This window comes from Azolla caroliniana, unplaced genomic scaffold, assembly GCF_043228905.1.
Source record: "Azolla caroliniana isolate FFs.n. ecotype wild unplaced genomic scaffold, voAzoCaro1.0.p SCAF_8, whole genome shotgun sequence".
NCBI classification, from domain to species: domain Eukaryota; kingdom Viridiplantae; phylum Streptophyta; class Polypodiopsida; order Salviniales; family Salviniaceae; genus Azolla; species Azolla caroliniana.
Genome location: NW_028230443.1, coordinates 4302436 through 4323823, shown reverse-complemented (window position 1 = coordinate 4323823; position 21388 = coordinate 4302436). Strand labels below are relative to the sequence as shown.

Here is a 21388-nt window from a genome sequence, read left to right as displayed (position 1 = left end):
TGCATGTTATGATGGTTAAAATTAATGATAGTGCTATCCATACCTACATTCTATCATGGTATTTTTGTTAAGAAAGTTTTCTTTATTAGGCAAGAGACAATTGCAAATGATAATAATGTAGCTCTTGAGATTCTACATCCTTGCCATTATATTTGAAGATATTAAACTAAATTCAAATAAAACCATTCGCCAAGGAAAAACAAACCCCTCGGACAATATTTAATGGATAAGTCTTACACATCATTGTTGACGTGTCCTATTATTTCCATTGAAAGAATAAGGTAATTTGTTTGCTTGCATATGGAAAAGCGAGTGACAAATAATACATGTGCCACAATGTTGTTTTATACAAACCGAGTAATTGTACATGGTTCTTAAAGGAGTATATATTTAGATGTTGGATTTTTTTTATGTGGATTGGAAGTGGTTGGAAGTTGGAGAGCGAAGCGAATGCTTCTTAAGTGTGTGGGGTGAAAGTGGTTGGAAAGTGTGTGCAATGGAAGGAGGGATTGATAATCATTGAAATTCTGGAGATGTGATTACATATGTGCGAGGTACGAAAATCATGTGAGAAGACAAGAGAGTATGTGTAAACTTATATTCAATGCAACAAACTAGGTAAAATGCATGTGCATGTGAATTGGATGATAGAGAATGCATGAGCGGGTGTGTATGCGCATGTGTGGACCTTTTGAGAGCATTAGGGGAATTGTTTGCCGACGTAGGTTTGGCCAAATTGCCAATTGGCACCGGCCACATTGAATGATACACATGAGGCTCCATCACTAGTTACCACCACAAATGATAAGCTTTGTCCAACCAACATTGTATTCGTTTGCCAGTTTTGACCCCAATTCCTATTGAGTGTTATCCAACCTGTATTGGAACCTTTCACACGCACTGATGTCACATCCCCTGCTCCACCCACATTTGTCACTAGAATCAAATTGAAGTTTCTATTGCCATTTATTGTGAATTTAATTCCACCGCTCTTGTGGCACTTCACCCTATAACATCACCACCAGATTATAAGCTACTGCCATTGCTAGCAATGGAAATGTTAAGAAATAGGATTTACATGTAAACTTCTATACTTGGTAAACCCCATGTGATTGAACCTCAACATGAATTATGCATACTAATTTGCATAGGTTTGAATGTTATTGAAAAGGAACTTGCGTCATATAAGACCATGAACTACTATAATGTGTGTGTGTGTGTGTGTGTAATATTGTATTCTTGTTTGGAGTTTTGTCTAAACTTTATTTTATGCCAACTTCCTGAATGTTTCATCCAATTTCACAAGTGTTTGTGTGATAATATATACAAAACACACAAGCAAAATTACTCTTCTTGACTTGTTAAAACATCCTAACTACGGGATACAAGGGCACTTTATGCACTTTTGCAATAAAGAATGATGAGTACGAAAACTAACAAATTAAGGGAGCTTAGGACATTGCTATGGCCATAGTAATCCTTGGGAAGTTGGTCGGCTTGATAAAATATTGTGCAATGTTTATCTAGGCTTTAAAAGGATTTCAAAATGTATTAACATATTACATACCTTAAATTTCAAAGCTACACTTACAATTTCTTGTGAACCATTAGCTTGTACCTCAATCTTCTCATGTATTCATACTCAATGAAAAAAGGGTAATACCAAATTTAAGTTGTATATATACGTATCTATAGTTTAGTAGATTTCCAAATTTGTACTTAAGAAGGGCAAATGTTTTATAAACACAGAACAAACCTTCGAAATTTGACCGGGACAACACCAGCAACAGGCGAGGCTATTTGGACAAAGGCTGGCTCCGCTAGATCAAAGTGCACACGTGGTGGATCACACCACCCACCCAAGCTTCCTGTTGGGCAAAAGTTGGTGGCCGTCACAACAATACCACGACCTCTACATCCGGCATTCGCCCCATAACATCGCAATAGAAAACACGCACCACATGCAAGACCACCTTGATATAGTGATGCACTTAATGCTGTTGTTGATGTGCCATACCCTGTGCTATACAAGTTTCCATATCCACACGAACCTCCTACATATTTGAAAAAAGTGAAGCATTGGTTCTTCAATCATTTATGATTTGATGAAAAAAAACTAACTTTTAATGCTTTGGTATTAATATTAGACCACTTGTAATGATACTTCCACTTTATGCCGATTTAAAACAAGTGGACCCTCTTGTGTAAGGGATGATGATTGAAAACTCATTGAGACTTCTAATTTTAAAGTCAACCCCAACAAAATGTGGCATTTTATGCATAGATCTAGCTCACATTTGTGTTGTGGTGTTAAAAGTATTCATGGGTTTCCCTAGGCATTGTAGGCAAGGAATTTCTTTATAATTTTACAAACAAGCACTCATGAAATGCTCGAGAGACAAAGATTGCATCACTAAGTGAACTACAATTGTGCTCATATGGTTGTTTGATTATTGTTATTATATAGAAGCAAAACCTCATTTGTATGTCGTTTAGAAGTTAGAACATAGTAACCACATGGCCGAATGCAAGAGCCATTTATTCTCGAGTTTTACGCCTTACGAGGTTCGTTATGAGTCATGACCCCATGACGTGACTTACTCCTAACAAATATTCTCCCAAGCTCCTCAATATTTTACCATGTGACAATCATGGTTTTGAAGATGGACCTCCAAGGCGATTGTTATCCTCTCCCTTGTATGTGATTAGGTGTGGGGCACATGGGCAACCAAGAATAACCAATAAAATGGCTATTAAATGACTTCCAATTGCGAATCAAATTTCAAAGACAATTTTAGAAAAATCAATCGATCTAAAGTGATCATTCTCTATAGGAATCAAATATTCAAACTAGACTTTATAGCCGTGTTCATTGCTAGGTACAAGTTTCCAAGTAACTTGTAGATTCAATACTTACAATGAGCATGTGAGCCATTGACATTGAAAATTATTTTATGTTTATGCATGCAATTGACAATTATATATCTAGTCCTACCTATGTTTACGTCCCACTAGTTATATGTGTCGCTAGTTGGCATATGAGTTTGCAGACAAGAACATGGGGAAAGATGACATGTCGAAAAGACTCGAGCAATTCAAGGAGGCTACCTCCTTACAATACTTGGAACTTCGAGAATGAATATTGCACCATGGAGTATGATACTTTACAACCTAAAGAGTATTACACACTCAACCACAACCACAACCACAACCACACACACACACACACACACATACGTACACACTTCACAAGCAACACACACGCAGACACACTTCATAAACAAGGCACATGCATCACATTGTGCTTTGCACTTAACACCTTACCTTAATCACTCTTAATTATGGTATTACAAATCGAACCTACAATATTAACAAAAGTAAATACAATAAAGTTGCTAATGGACATAACGATTGAGGTCCATTCAAATAGATAATGAGATGAAACTAAATTAATAAGCATCAATATTAACAACATTAAGTCAATTAGTAAAAATTAATATTAAGATTGATAAAAAGAAGAAAACTAATAAAAGAATGTTAGGCTTGAAACATTATAAAGTAAAGTAAGCTAGGCTAAAAACACTATTAAGATTAAGATAAATTGTATAACTAAATGAAGCTTCATATCAACAAGATTTAAGCTAAGTGTATTGACATCATCATTAACAAATAAAGTTGATAATGGAATGGAAACCAACCTCAATTAAGTTTCCAACAATGCTAACAAAATTAAGCTCAATAACAAAAAGAAAATGATCTTAATATCAAATAAAGGCGAATCAAAAGAAAGTGTGAACATAAACAAAAGTTGATCTATGTGAACAAAGAAAAGAATTTGATGCAACACTTGCCCTATTAAAAAGTTAAAAGAAGATTGAAATTTAAGGTCTAAGGAAGTTAATCATGAGTTCTAAGTTGATCTATGTGAACAAAGAAAAGAATTTCAAGCAACAATTGCCTTGATAAAAAGTTAAAAGAAGATTGAAATTTAAGGTCTAAGGAAGTTAATGATGATAAAAACAAAACATAAGTTCTAGTTGAGAAATCGGCTTCACACTACTAACCCATTGTGCCTGATGCATCACTACCACCATAGAAAGTTGCATGACCCCTTTCCCACACGATAGAGCTAGGGGAATATGCACCTTCACATCCTCCCATATTAACATTGAAAATCAGAAGTAAAGAGAAGACACTGAAGCTAAGGTTGGTGATAATATGGAAATTGAAGAAGGAAAACATTAATGATGATGATGATTTTCTTCTTGACGTGCTACTTGTTAAGACCTCCATCATTTGTAATTGATGTTGCATGATGCCTTACGCTATAGAACAAACTAGAGCTCAAAAGGCTTAATGGCCTTTGCTAATGGTTATTTCTAGAGAAAGAGAGCGAGCGAGAGAGAGAGAGAGAGAGAGAGAGATGCAAGTAATATATTCTTCCTCCATGTTAGAGAGATCCATATAAATTAAATATATCGATCTTCTTCCTCCTCCCAATGAAAGTTTAGTAGTTTATCATAGGGTATTGTGTACAACGTGGTTCCTCCTGTTTTCGTGATCCCATTCATCTACCTTCTTGTATTATACTTGTACACCCTAGATCAAATGCTTTTGTCTAACTTACTTTTTTGACATAAAAAGGTGTGCACCATGTGTACGTCAAAGATTTCCCCTATAGTTTGGGCCCTGAGGTGAGCCGACCAATGTACATTCAAGCTTTCATGTTAGATAGTCTCAACAAACACCCATGCGCATTCATCACACATGAGTTCCTTGGTCTCCAAATTTATCAAACCATGAAGGCATCACAACCTCGCGATATTAGGGATCTGTAATTTCAAATGATGTCATTCGCCACATTAGAAGTGATGCAAATGATATCAATTTTCACAAACAAAACTTGTTGTCTCCTTGTTTTGCCTCTTGAGAACATATATCTTATCCCAGAGTTTCTTCTCCTCGGGGGCATCTTTACATAAGGATTTGAGCTAAACCAATCAATGACGGTCAAATTAAACCAAGAAATTCTAGGACTTTTGACAACTAGATTTGAACGCTTGGATGGGTGAGACCTTAGTACATGTAGGAGTGTTTAATTGGTACTTTGTTTTACTTAAGAGGATTTGACAATACATACATATATCACCTACACACATAGTGTCTATTTGAGCTAAACCAATCAATGACGGTCCAATTAAACCAAGAAATTCTAGGACTTTTAACAACTAGATTTGAACGCTTGGATGGGTGAGACCTTAGTACATGTAGGAGCGTTTAATTGGTACTTTGTTTTACTTAAGAGGATTTGACAATACATACATATATCACCTACACACATAGTGTCTATCTCCTATCATTCTTGACATTTGAGATTGGCATTCATGATATTTTTCCAAATTTGAAATGTTGTTACACAACTCCTTTGAACTCCACTCTTCCATGTCGCGAAAAGGCCTTACTAAACATTTCTGTTTTCTATTCCTTTTGCGCCTCATCTAATGTGATCCATCTTCATCAAGGAATCATTTATAATATATGGAGAAAAGGCATAATTACTTGTGAAAAGTAGGAATTTCCTATTTGTGGAAGCTTAGCAAAGAGAAAATGTGAATGTAGGATTAAACCAAGGTATTCATTGACTTTCTATCAATAGGTTGTAATATGTTATATAATAAAAATCATTTTCTTTATTGTTTGCCCATCAATTCTTCTAATGGCCCGTTCCAAGTGAGCAATTATTCCATTGGCATTGTTTATTGTCATTTCATTGTTGGAGTACACCTTCGATGACACACTTTCTAACAAATACCACTTGGCACACTTTCTAACAAAAACTATTCAAGAAAGACCCATTGGCATACGTCGGAGCCAATTTCAAGAACTTGACATGGATAAATTCCATGTTCGACCAACACATCTAGTTTTCCCTAATTTTCTATGTTTGACTTTATGTTCATGTTGGCCCACAAAACGTATAAACTTTATGTGTTTAATTTATTGACTTCTTTAAGAAAAGAATAAAATGATGGGCAAGATAAAACTAACAGTTTATCTCTGGGGACGCTCGTAAAAAAATCCAAAAAATGATTTTATCTACCACAGTAGAAACATTCTACTATAGTGCATAATGGATTCAATGATAATCTTACATTATTCAATTTTGAGCTCATTGTGCATGTACAATCTTTGAAATGATAATCATGTAAGGAGCTTATGTTGTACTAGTTGAATAAGAGAACAATTGACGAGCTTTGATATAGGTTACATCATTTATGTGTAAATTCTATACTAAAATCATGAAGTCAAAATGGCCATTACTTTTAAACATCTTTAGGCCCTAGGGTGGAGAAAGGTAATAAAGTCTCTATATAAAAGAATAATAAAATCATATTTATTTTTCTCAAGCAACTACTTACTAGTTCGTGAGTCAAAAAGAACATCATCTTATGTAATGTTATGTAGTGTGGCACAAAAATGTTTACAGAAATGAAACGCTCCAAATTTGTAATAGAGTTGCCCAATTTGAAGGATCCCCTATATAAACACATTCAAAACACAATAAAATAAGTTAAGCATGTCTTAATTATAATGTGGAAGTTAATGATGCACTAACAAATATGTACATGAAGTAAATCAAATGTCATCATATTCAATGTTATAATGTATAGATAATAGAACTTCGTCGTGTTATCAAATTAAATATTTGCAAAATATATCCATCCTCCTTCTAAGACAATGAGCTCTAACACATTATCAAATCTATGTAAATACTACCAAAGAAGAGAATAAAGACACTTATGGAATCACCACATTGCTACTACCATAGTAACAATCAAACTAGTGTAAATAGTACAACACCCAGGAATAAACTTTCTTAAGGCGCCACCAAATTACTAGTGTTGTATTAACTATACAAACCAAAACCTAGGCAAACTCATATATTCATAACCTATAAGGCAAAATGTCAGTGTTAGATCTCCTATTAGTAATACTATAAGTCTCTTTGTATTTGAACATCATCATATGTGCTTGGTCTAAAAGTGGACACTAATACATATATTAAAATATTGGACAAAGGATATGGATATATCTACTTCTCTTACTAAGGGCACAACATGAGATTTCAAAAAATACTAAAGGTGTTGACAATATTTACCCTAATACACGGTGTCATATTGATACTTGCCCCTAATAATGATGGCAACTAACTATCATAAGCTAGAAGAAGTCAAGAACCAAAGAATATGATGTGTCATGATAGCTAAAACATTGAACTACTCATATAAAATATCTTTTTTTACGGCTCATATTCGAATCTAGAAGGAAATCATTACATTGTTCAGCCCTTTACTCCACACCATATTAGTAAATGCTTCCATATTTTAATGCCTTTGGAACTCATTTTTGGTAGGATACCATATAAAGACATCAAGCTAAGCCTATCAAAGTGGGCAAGGTAGTGTAAAAATAAAAACATCATTGAAAATCATTTGGTTCCTCAATCAATGTTCTTGTACAACTATCTATATGCTATTTCAAGCGATATTGTGCCTTCATCAACTTGCATAGCATATAATGATGTTAGATTATGTGGAAAATGTATGAGCCACAAAAATAAATACTCGAAATAGAGTGCACAATAGAAAGAGCAAGAAATAAAGTATTTATGTTAGATTATCACCTCAACATGGTTACAAATTACAATATGATATGATACTTCAACAATTATAGTTCATGTGCTCGTAAGTGATAATATACAAATTCCACTCAGGAAGTGAGGTAAAGATGAACTCTAAAGCCCTTTCTAAGGTTCCCTGCATACAATATTTCGGCTACACCCATGACTAAATCATCTACATAATAAATGCATATTCCATTTTGTTGGTTATAAGTGTGATGGTGATTGGCTATTGTTCACTCTTAACACGCACCCTAAGATTTGAAATCCATTTCATCCCTTCTATGGTGAACTCTTGCATCTTTCAATTTCTAAATTTGTGGGTTATATTTTTGTTGGCTCTAACATCATTTGAGTGCTCAAACTTCGATATCATTTCGTTTCATCTACATGCTTTTGTCACACTTGCTTCTCTATTCACCAATATATTTCAAAGTTACCATCTAATTTTCAATTCTCGAATTTGTTAAATGTCTTGGAGTGGATTCACTCTCTCAAGAAATGGCATTCTGTCTCACTACTCATTGAGTTCTTTGTCTAATCAACACCTACAAATGCTTACATAATATAATATATTATCCATCTAAAGTATGTAGAACTTTGGTAAAATCCCACATATTGATAGAATTGCATCAAATTCCAATTTGATCATAGAGTTTGTATGCCTATCTTGCTTGCTTTTAACATATTGTTATGGATTTAACTAATGTTGCAATATAATAAGCGATTAAGAAAAAGAATGGATTAAGGGTGTTTAACCACACCTACCACCCCCAAGAGAAGGACATGAGACAAACATAATGTACCATTGGTGTTCCATACCACTAAATGTTTCCTTGTGTTTTACCTTGATAATTGAATAACGAATTCGAAAAAAGAGCCATTAGCCTCATCGGAGTGTCAATGGTGTCTCAAGATGTTTGAATGAAAGGGGTCTCTAGTCCCCTGTAGCTAGTCCACTAGGTTTGTCTCAATTCTTAGAATAACTAACTTCCGATTATCCTACCATAAACGCATGAAAATTGATTTAGAGTTGGTCTAGCATTGAGTTGATGCCTACACTAAGTCTTAGCTCAATTGGTAAGAGGTTGTGCTATGAGTTGTAGGTTAGAGATTTGAGTCTTAGTTGAAGCATACTAGAGTAAGTGAATGAATGGAATGGGAAACATTATAAAGAGCTTTTTTTAGCACCATGCACTAGAGGAAAAGTAACGTGTGTCAATGGGAAAGTAGAGCATGCAAGTGGGAAAAAAGAGCATAGTGCATGCAGAAAATAAAACACCCACTAATTTTATTCACAAGAGAGCCTCTTAAATCCTATAAAAGGGTGAGGAGAGCTTTTGTTAAGGGGGGAAGTTAGAGACAAGGCAAAGGCACTACCAAAATCAAGAGGGAGAACTAAGGTTATGAATCAAGAGGATCTACCCATGAAGTTCCCGTCGTGATTTTTCTTTCTCCATATATTCCTATCTACCTATGATATTTTCTTTTTTATCACTCCATCACTCCATGTAACTGAGCCGAGGATTTTCTTGTTGTATTTACACGCTCATGCACATTGATTATTACCTATAATACTTTTCTAATATAATCTAAATTTCAATAAACTTGTGCAAATACTTCTTTAAACTAATCGTGTTCAAGCAAGGAGTGCGTCGAAATTCTTGGCACAACATTGCAAGCTCAAGAGAACAAAACTGACATTTAGCATGTCATCTAGTCGTCTTGCCGAAAACTTAACACATCGGAACAAAGCCTTCATCACGAGGATCACGAACGGATATTTCAGATTTTAATAACTAAATAATAATAACAATATTATTATTATTATTATTATTATAGCATAGTATAAATAAATAAATAAGCAAAGAAATATATAGAGATAAAATAAATAAATAAATAATAGATAAAGAATTCGACTAACAATAACAATAAATAAATAGTAAAACATATTGGTAATAATAATAGTAATAGTAATAGTAATAGTAGAATCAAGTAATATAGACATAAGATAATAATAATTTGATACTGTTATTTATAATTTAAATAAGTAAATAAAAAACTATCTTAGCCAATTTAATTAATTAATTAATAATAGTCTATTTAAATAAGTAAATAAGTAAATAAAGAAATAATAATAATAATAATAATAGAATTAATTAATTAACAATGATCAAAACAATAAATTAATATTAATATTAATATTAAACATAATTAAAACCCTACCTCTATCGTCAAAAAATACGAACACACATTTGACCTACAATTCAAAACACTCATTAATCTAGACATCAACATCCTTGAACACTGAATTTGGAAAACTCAAGTTAACCAATCCACTGCGATTCAAGTCCTTGGTGATCCCCCCCAGATTTCACAAGCACAAGCATAACTTCACAACAAGTTTATCGAAACTAAACATGAATTAATCACCATGGAGATAGAGGATCTATAATTTCAGTAAGTTTGGACACTATTTGTTGTGTCAAAATTTTGCATCCCCTGAAACCATTTTGACATCCTCTATCTTGTGGCCAAAGCATCAAGCATTGGCAAATTCACTCGTTGGATGTTAATGTGTGGAATCATGCTCGGCCACAACTGAGTCTCACTCACTCAATGGAAGAAAATAGAAAACAAAAATAAGACTACACAAGATGTTAATGTGGAAAAACTTGATTGGGAAAAACCACGGAAGCCCACAAACTCTAACTATCACTATGAGAGGAAAGGTACAATTGGAGACTCGGAGGCAACGACCTCAAGCTCTATCTTCGCCAACCGGCGGTTACAACAGAGACCTCTCTCTCTCTCTCTGCAACAATAATGATGATCACTCACAATAACAATATATTTGTACTTATATAACTTTGGGGGTATTTACAAATATGGCCTCAACGGTCACGTCTAAACATATTTAACAATTTGTTCCTATTTGTTGGTTCATACCGGATCCGTCTGGACTCTGTCTGGATACATCCGATCCGGTGTCTAGATACCTTCTGTATCCATGCAGTTTGGTTCCTTCCTTCGTCCCGTCTTATTCAGCTCGTCTGGATCCCATCCGGAGGGACCGAATTCCCAACAAACTCCCCCTTCACTCTAGCATGGGATGTCTTGTCAATCCTATCTATTTCCAACACACGTCCAACTTCTCAGCTGACAACATCATGGTCAGCATGTCCGACCCGTTCTCCTTCGTGTGGATCTTCGTCAGTGAAAACTCTTTATCTTCTACTTTCTCTTGGAGCCAGTGTTATCTCCTCTAGATGTGCTTGGTCTGGGAATGGTAGACCGCGTTCTTCGCGAGGTGGATGGCACTTTGACTATTGCAATAAAGCCAGAATTCATCCTATCGGATCCCTATCTCTCCGATGAAGTCCTTCATCTAGATTACCTCTTTGTCGGCTTCCACGACTGACATGTACTCCGCTTCCGTTGTCGACAGTGTAACGGACTTCTACAGCCTCAACTGCCACGATATGGCTCCCCCTGCATATGTCATAACATATCCGGATGTAGAACGGTTGGTATCTGCATTAGCTGACATATCCGAATCGGTGAAGCTTTCCAATAGGGATTTACCAGAGCCGAATCGGAGGCACATGCTCAAAGTGCCTTTCAGGTACCGAAGTATCCACTTAACCATAGTCCAGTGTTGTCTTCCTGGATTGTTTATAAACCGGATGACCACTCCGACTGCATATCTGATATCCAGCCGGGTACACACCATTGCGTACATCAAGCTTCCAATGGTAGAGGCATATGGTACCTTCATCATCTTTGACTTTTCCGTCTTTGTCTTCGGGTTTTGTTTCCCGGACAACTTGGAGTTTGTCGGAAATGTTGACCCAACCGGCTTTGCATCCAACATACTGAACCTTTGTAGCACCTTTGTCACGTACTTTTCTTGTGACAACCACAACTGCTTCTTCAACCAGTCCCGTATTATGTGCATCCCCAAAATCTCTCCTGCTAGACCCATATCCTTCATTGTGAATGATCGGCTCAAGGCCTTCTTTAGCATTCTGATTTTGATATGGTCCTATCTGACGATCAACATGTCATCCACATACAACAGTAGTATCAGGAAGTATCCTCCCTCGAACTTCTTCACAAATACGCAGCGGTCGGCCTGCGTCTTGTGGTATCCTTGTGATTTTGAAATGTACTATATTCTAGACTATAGAATACTAAACCATTATATACAAATGTATACTCATATCAAAATGGTTGAGCATGACAACTTGTAGATGTGAGGTTGTAGGTTCAATCTTCAATAACTACGTATTTGACATTATTGTGTCGCGACATTATCCTCCCCTTTCCGACATTGTAGGTTTCTATGCGATAGAGGCTATCTATTTATCACAATGATTATACAGGGAATCCTTAAAAGTTCAAGATGCAATAGAATAAGTACCTCAAGTAAGTAGAGTAATTTCTATACAGATTTTTGTACTCTAACCAGATTTTTGTAGACTAACCGGATCGGGAATTCCGAATGGTTGGGAGGATTCAGCCATTATGGATCGATAGATTTCTAGAAGATTCCAATAGGTTTTTCAAATTCTATAAATATGCGGGACTTACCAAATAATTACACCCAATCATTTCAAATAACACTTGACCCCCCGTCTTACCGCAGTATTTGGCATGGAGTTAGCCGGGACTTCTTTTTCGAGTCTTGTCATAACTGCGTACTCAACGAAAGAGCTTTACAAGCGGCATTTCCCTTCCTTGCTAACGCGACGTTTTTCACTCACCTCGTGAAATGGCACATACTTGTTTGTTTTCTAGGGTAAAAAAATCAAGTTGGTAAATAAAGAGAAACTCTTCGGTTCGGTATGAGTCGAACAGATAGTGAGAAGAACGTGGTGTGCCCATGCGTAAAAGTAAAAAAATAAATTGTTGAATAATCTTTTCCTGTCTGAGGAGAGAAAGAAGCGTGGTCAAGAAAGCCGAATGGATTGAAAGATCCATGTTCGGTTTGGGAAGAGACCATTTATCTTCGAGAATCGGAGGACGTCGAGACAGTCTTTCTCCATCCTTGGGAGATCATTTGAAGAATCGACATGTTCGATCTACAGCGGACTTGCTACAAGAACAATTAAAGCTAGCCTGAAACCGCTTGGAGAATTCGATTCGACAAAATCTTCGTACATCCATCATGTAAATTAACTCCCTAGGGTTTAGTAACATCCATCCCAATACTGGCAACTTTTAAGGAGTTTTTTGGTTCACATCCCTTATCGCAATTTCTTGACCAAACCAATCCACTATCAAAACTAGTTCATAGAAGGAAATTAAGTTCTCTAGGTCCCGGCGGGTTGACGAGACAAACTACTAGTTTTCAAGCTCAAGACAGTCATTTCAGTCATTACGGGCGTATATGCCCGATCAAGACATCTGAAGGGATGAACGTTGAGCTAATCTCGTCATTAGTGATCCGTGCAAAGATTAGCAAATTTGGATCCTTACAGAGTCCTTACCTTAAAATGTTTAAATCGTCTGTGGAAGAACAACTAGTTGATTTATCTCCCGTCGAGGATGATTTTTACCGATTAGCCACCGAAAACCTATTAGTATCAGAGTGGAGAACTAAAGAAAAAGAAGTTATACCAGTTCGCTATCGCCAAGAATCTTCTACACTGACGGGCGGGTGCCTTCTCTCTCTTAGAGGGTATCTCCGTCCTTGGTTTTTGACCACCGTTTCCTCCGTCTGTTCTTCATCCAAATCCAATTCAGGATCTTATCCATGTCTGATTCTTCTTTGGCCGGTTCGGTTCTTTGTCTGAATCCGGCCGGTTCATCATGGTCTTTGGCTGACATCCAGCTTCCAACTGGATGTGTCCTTGCATCTTCCAACCGATTTCTGTCGGTCGACCCGAAGTCCACTATCTTCTTTTCCGACTCCCAATCGAAAATGGTCTTGTCTTCCATGAAGACTATGTCTCGACTCTGGAAGACCTTTTGTCGACCAAGTCCCACACTCGGTAGCCAAACTCATCATCATTGTATCCAAGGAATATGCATGGCCGGGACTTCAAGTTCAATTTCTCTCTCTTGTCCTTTGCTACATGTACGTAGGCAAGACAACCGAACACCTTCAAGTGCTGGTAAGACATGTCGTTACCAGTCCATACTCTTTGAGGTGTGTCTTTGTCAAAGGGCGTTGAGGGTGATCTATTTATCACATATGTCGTTGTCATCAGCGCCTCAGCCCAAAATGTTTGGGACAGCTTGGCATGTGCAAGCATGCTCCGAACTCTCTCCATCACAATCTGGTTCATCCTTTCGGCCAATCCATTCAACTCTGGTGTCTTCGGCACGGTGAATTCAAGCCGGATTCCCTTCGACTAGTAGTACTCCTCGAACTACCCCCGGTATTCACCTGTGTTGTCCGCTCGAACCGCCTTCAGCTTCTAGCCGGTTTCCTTTTCCACCCTCGTGTGGAATTCCTTGAAGAAAGATAATACATGGTTTCTCATCTTCCGCGGTGAGACCCACAGCTTCCGGTTGTGATCGTCTATGAACATCACAAAGTACTTCAATTTGGGATGTGATTTCGTGTCCACTTGGCATACATCGATATGCATGTTCTAGTGGTGCATTCCGTCTCGACGGTGGTCGGGTTCAGAAGGAGGTTTGGTTCTGCTTGTCGGCCAAGCAATCGGTGCACTTCTCAAATTGCACTTCTTTCACCTTCGGAATGAGGTTATCTTCGGCAAGTTCACGCATCCCTTTCTGGCTCATGTGACACAACCTCTTGTGCCACAACTCACCGGTAGTGTTGGATACCACATTCACTTCTTCCCAGCATATCCGGGCATGCATCAAATACGGCGTGTTGATCTTCCGGGCTCAGGCCACGATCAGGCTTTCTTTGCAAAACTTCATGACTCCGTTCCGGATGCTACCCGTGTAGCCTTCATCATCTAGACGATCGGTGGATATCAAGTTCAACCAAACCTCCACAACGTGTCGTACATCTTTCAGTAGCAACTGGCATACGTCTCTTATGCTGACAATCCGGCATGCACCTTCATTCCCCATCCGAACACAACCGTGATCACCGGCTCTGTAGGATGAGAAGCATTTCCGGCTGGGAGTCAAATGGAACAATGCTCCAGAGTCGACCACCCACGTTGTTTCATTGCTGACAAGATGTAACTCGTTTTCCTCGGTGATGAGCATTAGCTCTTCTTCACTTGTCGCGATTGCCAACATTACCCTCCTTTCTGAAATCTTCTTTGGTTCTGGAATGTCGGCTCCCCCTTTGGCTTTCCGGAACTGTCAACAATTCTTCTGGAAGTGCCCCGGCTTTCCGCAATAAAAGCAACCGGGCCTCCCCCTTGACTTCAGCCTCGTCCCTGATTTGTCCTAGTTCTGGGGACTCCAATTCTGGCCTCTTCCCCGGTTATGGTCATCTTCCATAACCAAGGCCTTCGGATCTGTTCCGGACTCATGGTCCTTCCGACGAGCTTCTTCGTTTAGCAAACTTGACTTAAGTCTCGCTAGGGATAAGTTCTTTCCCTCCGGTCTAGCATTGCCTAGAGTGACAACCAATGTCTCCCAAGTATCCAGAAGGGATCCGAGCAATAATAGTACTAGTACCTCGTCAACTAATGGTGTCAGCACATGGAAGACATTCTTATGCTCTGCCATGCTGGTGTTGTCTTGATACCGGAGCCTCACGATCTTCTACAATATCGAGAGTCACCCGATTTACAACGTTCTTGTTCTCCAACATCGTACCGATCTTCTCCCAAAGTTCATTGACCTTGTTCTCTTCATTAACGTTATTGTACAAGCTCATGTCGATGAAGCATCGAATGTATGTCGTCATTTTCATGTGCATTACTTCCCAGGTCGTGGCATCATCTTGTCTGATCTTTTGTCTCCAAGTTGTACCGGCAGCCAGAGATCTTTAACCACCAACATGTCCCTCATCTTTGACTTCCACACTGGGTAACTGAAGCCAGTGAGCTTGAACATGTCGTGGAATGGATCTTCCATGTTGTGATACCAGATTGTCTGGAATAGTGTTCGGCCACAACCGATTCTCACTCACTCAATGGAAGAAAATAGAAAACAGAAATAACTTGATTACACATGACGTTAACGTGGAAAACCCTGATTGGGAAAAATCACGAGAGCCCACAAACTCCAACTATCACTATGAGATGAAAGGTACAATGGGAGACTCGGAGGCAATGACCTCGAGCTCTATCTTTGCCAACCGGCGGTTACAACAGATCTCTCTCTCTCTCTCTCTCTCTCTCTCTCTGCAACAATAATGATGATCACTCACAATCACAGTATATTTATACTTATATAACTTTGGGGCTATTTACAAATATGACCTCAACGGTCACGTCTGAACATACGTCCATCCAATCCGGTATCCAAATACCTTCCGGATCCATCCGGTCCGGTTCCTTCTTTCATCCCGTCTGATCCGGCTCGTCCGGATCCCATTCGGAGGGACTGAATTCCCAACAGTTTATAACGCTACAAGAATTCGAGTTTGTCATCTTGCACATGACAAGAATATAGCATATTGTTCGCGACGATAGTTAGGTAAGAAAGGCATGGGGGTCAAGGACGACTACAAATCCATCATGCATATCTCTACCACCAACACGTCGATTAAACCTACCAACGACCCAAGGTGATAGACTTGGATGAAGACCTACTTCTTAGAAACATGCATGCCCCTCATCGAGATTAGAGGACAAATGCAACCACAATTTTTGTTTCCTCAACATCTTCCTTTACCACAATGGTGTGTTTTGTGGATGGTATATGGCTATGTTTTGTTTTCTAGCATGAGAAGGATTGCATACTCTATAAGTTCTATAAGAGAATTGCAATAAGTCATTATTTGAGGAACGCTTGCAACAAGTGCCAACATAAAGATCAGTTAATGACCAAGGCATGCATTCCACACCACCTTAGACTCCTCCTAGAATCGTTTACTAAAGGTATCTAGATGCTTTATTGAGCACTTATTCTTTGCTTAACAAGTGTATCAACATCATAATGCCTACCAATTTGTATCATTTTCCATGGCATTGCCAATCCATGACAATAAGGTGGTGATGACACATCAAAAGATTGGCTTGCATCACCTTCATTTTCATAAATGGCTTCTCATGCATCAACGTGCCATCACAGACAACACTATAATTTTTCATTATTCTAGGTTGATCACAAGCAAATGTTTGTGTGGCATCAAAGTACAAACATGTATCGAGGGTGATTACGAGTCAATTAGTTCAAAATTACAAATGACAAGGAAAATGTGTGGCACACCATATTACTAACATGCATCCAAGTTGATATTGATGTTAGTCGTTTAGCCAAGTTTCCATACTATTCCAATTCCGCACCTTCGCCATTGTCAATTGGAGTCATTTCCAAAGTCCAGTGTAAATCCTCAAGTTGTGAACCACTTCATGTTGACTCATTTGCTTTCAATGACTTTACTTTTTCTCCATCAAGATATGTGTTTGTCCTACATTGCTCTAAATGAAAAGAAGGAAAATTACCTTTAGAAAGCCTAGTATGTTTATTTGTTCACAATTCAATATCATTAATTATAACATTAATCAACATCCTCCTGTTATACTAAGTTGAATATTGATTGCCATCATTGGTTGAAATGATAGCATATCACATGCAACATGTGCTTGTCATAATTTGTTCAAGTTTTTCCTTTTTGTTATATGACACATCTCTATTTGTTATAGTATAAATTACTTTTAGTTCTCTTTGAGATACGATCTATTGTTATATCTATTGTTGATATTTGTTATGGTATAAATTACTTTTAGTTCTCTTTGAGATACAATCTATTGTTATATCTATCATTGATATTTGTTACAATATAAATTACTTTTAGTTCTCTTTAAGATACAATCTATTGTATATGATATATCTATCCTTGACCTTTGTTTTAGTATAAATTACTTTTAGTTCTCTTTGAGATACAATCTATTGTCAATATTTGTTATAGTAAAAGTTACTTTTAGTTCTCTTTCAGATACAATATATCGTTGATTGTTTAAAAATGGATGGTGGGTCATGTCCATAATCACTCAGTAATACAATGAGAATGCATAGCACCTCTATATTAATATAAAACTATATCCAATGTCATTAAGAAATAATTTGATCACATGATTGAGCTCATTCACAAATTAGTGAGTTCAAACCTATTTCTTTATTTATATATGAAAGATGATAAAGAAGATGACAAAAACAAAGGATATGAAGATGCATCCAAACAAAAAACATGATCCACACCACACAACGGTTTTCAAGTTGATAAGTATGTTAAAAAATGCCTTAAGCATTCAACAAGTAGGATGGTTGGTTATCGAAATAATGGCATCCAATGGTGATGGTCACATTGTTAAGAGTCGTGAATGGATGAAAAGAAATATAAACCCTTACAAATTACAATCGTGAGAAACTTATTTGACATTTTGGAATTCGTTAAAGTTGGGATAACATTATTAAAGTTTCCAAACCAATGAAAAAGAGACAGAGAGGGAAGGAGGATGGACAAACTCTGATCCAACCAAGGATCAGGCTCACAAGGCCCCCATGTTAATATACAAAGTAACTCATACATGTGCAAATTGCCTCGAGGATACCCAACAACCACCCCCCCCCCCCAATACACACAGACACATGTGTACACACATGCATGCACATATTGGTCTTAGGATTTATATAATATCGTCATTTTCTTTAACTATGTTGATTATTATCCATACCTTGATACCTTGTTTAAATGTTTTTGTAGAAATTTATGCTAGTTACTTGTACAAGCAACTTCCTTGGTCACTTACAACATCATTTTTTGCTATCAACTTCAACTATTAGTTAGCCTTCGCGATCAGGCCCATTGCCTAAACACAACACCATGCAAAAATGGCATTTTTGAGTAATGATTAAGCACTAATTAGGTCATTTGTTTGCCCTACTAGCATATATATCAATGTAGGAATTTATATGACTTCAAATTTGCATATTACAACCATCAAGATGTTCTAGTGTCTACGTAAGTGGATTTCATCGTTTAAATACGTCATGAGAGTGTGCAATGAGAAATTTTTCTCAGCATTACAATGTTAGGATATGTGTCCATGTAATGAGTGGACCAATAATATTTCAAGTATGGATCACATGCACATAAAAACTCATCTATTTGTGTAAGCGTGGGAAGCACATGAAGTTTCAATATGAGATATGATCTATGAGGGTGTCAAGGTTAAGTATGAGGAGTCATTTAAACATTGATGGAAGTGGGATACATGGTCACAATTACAAATCTTAGTTGTAAAATGAACTCCTCTAAGTGTTTCCACAAGCTATGCATAGAGGAAAGGGCTGACGATGTAGTGTAGGGTAAGGAGTCTTTTACAACATCAATTGGGTGTAAATCTAATGAGGATGAAAGTCAAGGAGTGAACAAATCTTCCAAAAATATGTAGAGTTCTAACAACCCAGTCCACATATCCATATTGAACATAGCTTCTACCTACGCCAACAAAAATAAATCATTTATGGGAGCCTAAAATGAGCCAACAAAAAATCACTAGGTGTCAATCCAAGGCATATAAATAATTGCATAATTTCAAATTCGTCAATTCAAGTCATTATTTAATCATGAATGCTTCTTATTTTAGGTGTTGCCACAATATATAAGTGTGTATACAACGCGTAGGTTGGTAGAATGTCTGCACAGCTACATACTCCAACTTGTAAAGAGGTCAACATACACCCACAACCAAATCCAGCTATCTCATGTAAATACCTACCAAAATGGAATGGAGTGTGTCTGGCATGTGGTGAATAAGCCACCTTTAGGTGACCACATGGTCCAGCCGAAAGGGCATTATTTTATCCTAATATGCCTAGATCCAATCTCCATTTAAATTCTCGTCATAAAATGTTACTTAGTAAAAGTATGAAATTATCACATGTATTTACAATGATCACTATATTTGTTTTATTAATAATCAACCATATACAAATCAACTAAAAAGAAAGCTCAAAAAACATGATTGTAGTAACATTCACATGATGGCTTTCAATTAAAGATGTTGATCCTTCTCTTTACTTGCTCATCTTAGTCACTTACAAGTCGAGACATGGATCTGATTTGTGTAATGCAATGTCTTTCACTTTACGTTTTGAGCAATATAGGCTAATGAAAGGCAAGCATTCATCTTAATTGTGTGACATTTGTCATCAATAAAATATCACATGAAGTCCATAGGATCTCGTAGAGCTTTAATAAATACCATGTCTATGTATGTCATCATATTGCTAATAAATTAATTGTTGACATTTAAACTTCACTTTTTTCACATTTAGCTCCACAATGTGGGCACACTACTACATCAATCTAGGAAATCTCACAATGTTTATCTTCTAACATAACAAAAGAGACTTGTCTTCAATATTTATCTCATTATGAAGGGCAAAGTGTTAACTTCTCGATTTCAACATGAATGATTGCACTACTAAGAAATATTAGGTTCAAGTTACAAATAGTTTGATTCTTGCATGAGAGGCATTAACACGTCTAGAAAAGGTGACCCAACTGATAGATAAATCTGTTGATGGTCTAGAAAGGTTGAACGAGGAAGAGGGGGTTTGGTCTGGGTGGTTTGTAGGTGAGGGTGATGGACAAATTATCTGTGACAAGTGCCCATCTAATGAGTATCGCTTGTGGGGAAACCTAAGTGCTTTGTCTGACAATGGCCTGTGGTTGGCAATGCGGGTGGCAGTGTTGGAAGGTAAGAAGTGGCAAGTGAACGTGGGTCCCGAACCCAGGGAAGCTGGATAATGATTGTAAACTATGGCTATTTGACAACAAGCCCATGTGTGATTTGGAGTGGGATCCATTAGAGGTATGGTGACAGAAACCGGGAACGAACAAACTGGAGGGGTTTTTTGAGTATAGTAATAAGCTAGGAAGGCAAACCATTGGCTCCAAATCAGTGGGCGCTGCTCAGACTTGCAATAGTTGGAGGGATAAAGGCATATCAGTTGACTTGTTGAAATTGTTTTGGAGGAGACTATGGGCGTTGGATATGCCATAAAAAATAAAGGTTTGGTTCTGGCTTCTTAGCCATAAGGCGATACTTGTAGGGGAGTGGATGAGGTGTCGTGGTGGGGAGGCTGGTTGTAAGTTATGTGGACAATCTTTGGAATCGATACCTCATTGTTTTTGGAATTGTGCAAAGGCGATCAACATTTGGGGTAGAAGTCTCAGCATAGTGGCAGCATGCGGTGTGAATGGGAGAGTTCTATGGGGGTCCTTACAGGGTTTGAAGCTAACAAGGGAAGGCTGGGTGGAACAATTAAACCCACAGGTCATGGATTTATAGTGTAGGGTGGCAGCGTGTTCCAATGTGTTGGACTGAAACCTAGCACAAACTCTGGTGTTTTTTAAGAGATATGGATGTTGGTGGCATACTTATCGATATGGCACATTTGGACCAGGCTATTTATGTTTGTTTTTCAGCAACGAAAGCTCCCAAGTGGTGAAGTGTTGCTAAACATTTGGTTCGAGCTGGTATCTTGGTTGTGCAAACAATATGACTCGATTGAAGGGAACTCGGATGAAGTAGAAAGGGCTCAGTCAAAGTTTCTGTTGAAATGGGGTGGTTCTCCTATGACGGT

General features: G+C 37.5%; 1 protein-coding gene across 1 annotated transcript; it reads right to left on the bottom strand.

The window, feature by feature from the left end:
- Positions 1 to 329: 329 nt before the first annotated feature.
- Positions 330 to 4533, bottom strand: LOC147860860 (expansin-A4-like). The gene is made up of 3 exons (XM_087323271.1): positions 4065 to 4533; positions 1757 to 2054; positions 330 to 1007 (listed from the first exon to the last, which is right to left on the bottom strand). Exons 1-3 carry the CDS (start codon positions 4312 to 4314, stop codon positions 701 to 703), a joined length of 855 nt encoding a protein of 284 aa, XP_087179397.1. The 5' UTR covers positions 4315 to 4533; the 3' UTR covers positions 330 to 700.
- Between the last annotated feature and the right edge of the window lie 16855 nt (positions 4534 to 21388).

Excerpts from the sequence above, each read along its gene's own strand:
- LOC147860860 (XM_087323271.1), bottom strand. The coding sequence starts at position 4,314 with ATGCAACATCAATTACAAATGATGGAGGTCTTAACAAGTAGCACGTCA. Across the intron at positions 2,055-4,064 it reads TGATGCATCAGGCACAATGG|GAGGTTCGTGTGGATATGGA; the intron begins GTTAGTAGTGTG and ends TCAAATATGTAG. Across the intron at positions 1,008-1,756 it reads GTCCCGGTCAAATTTCGAAG|GGTGAAGTGCCACAAGAGCG; the intron begins GTTTGTTCTGTG and ends GTGATGTTATAG.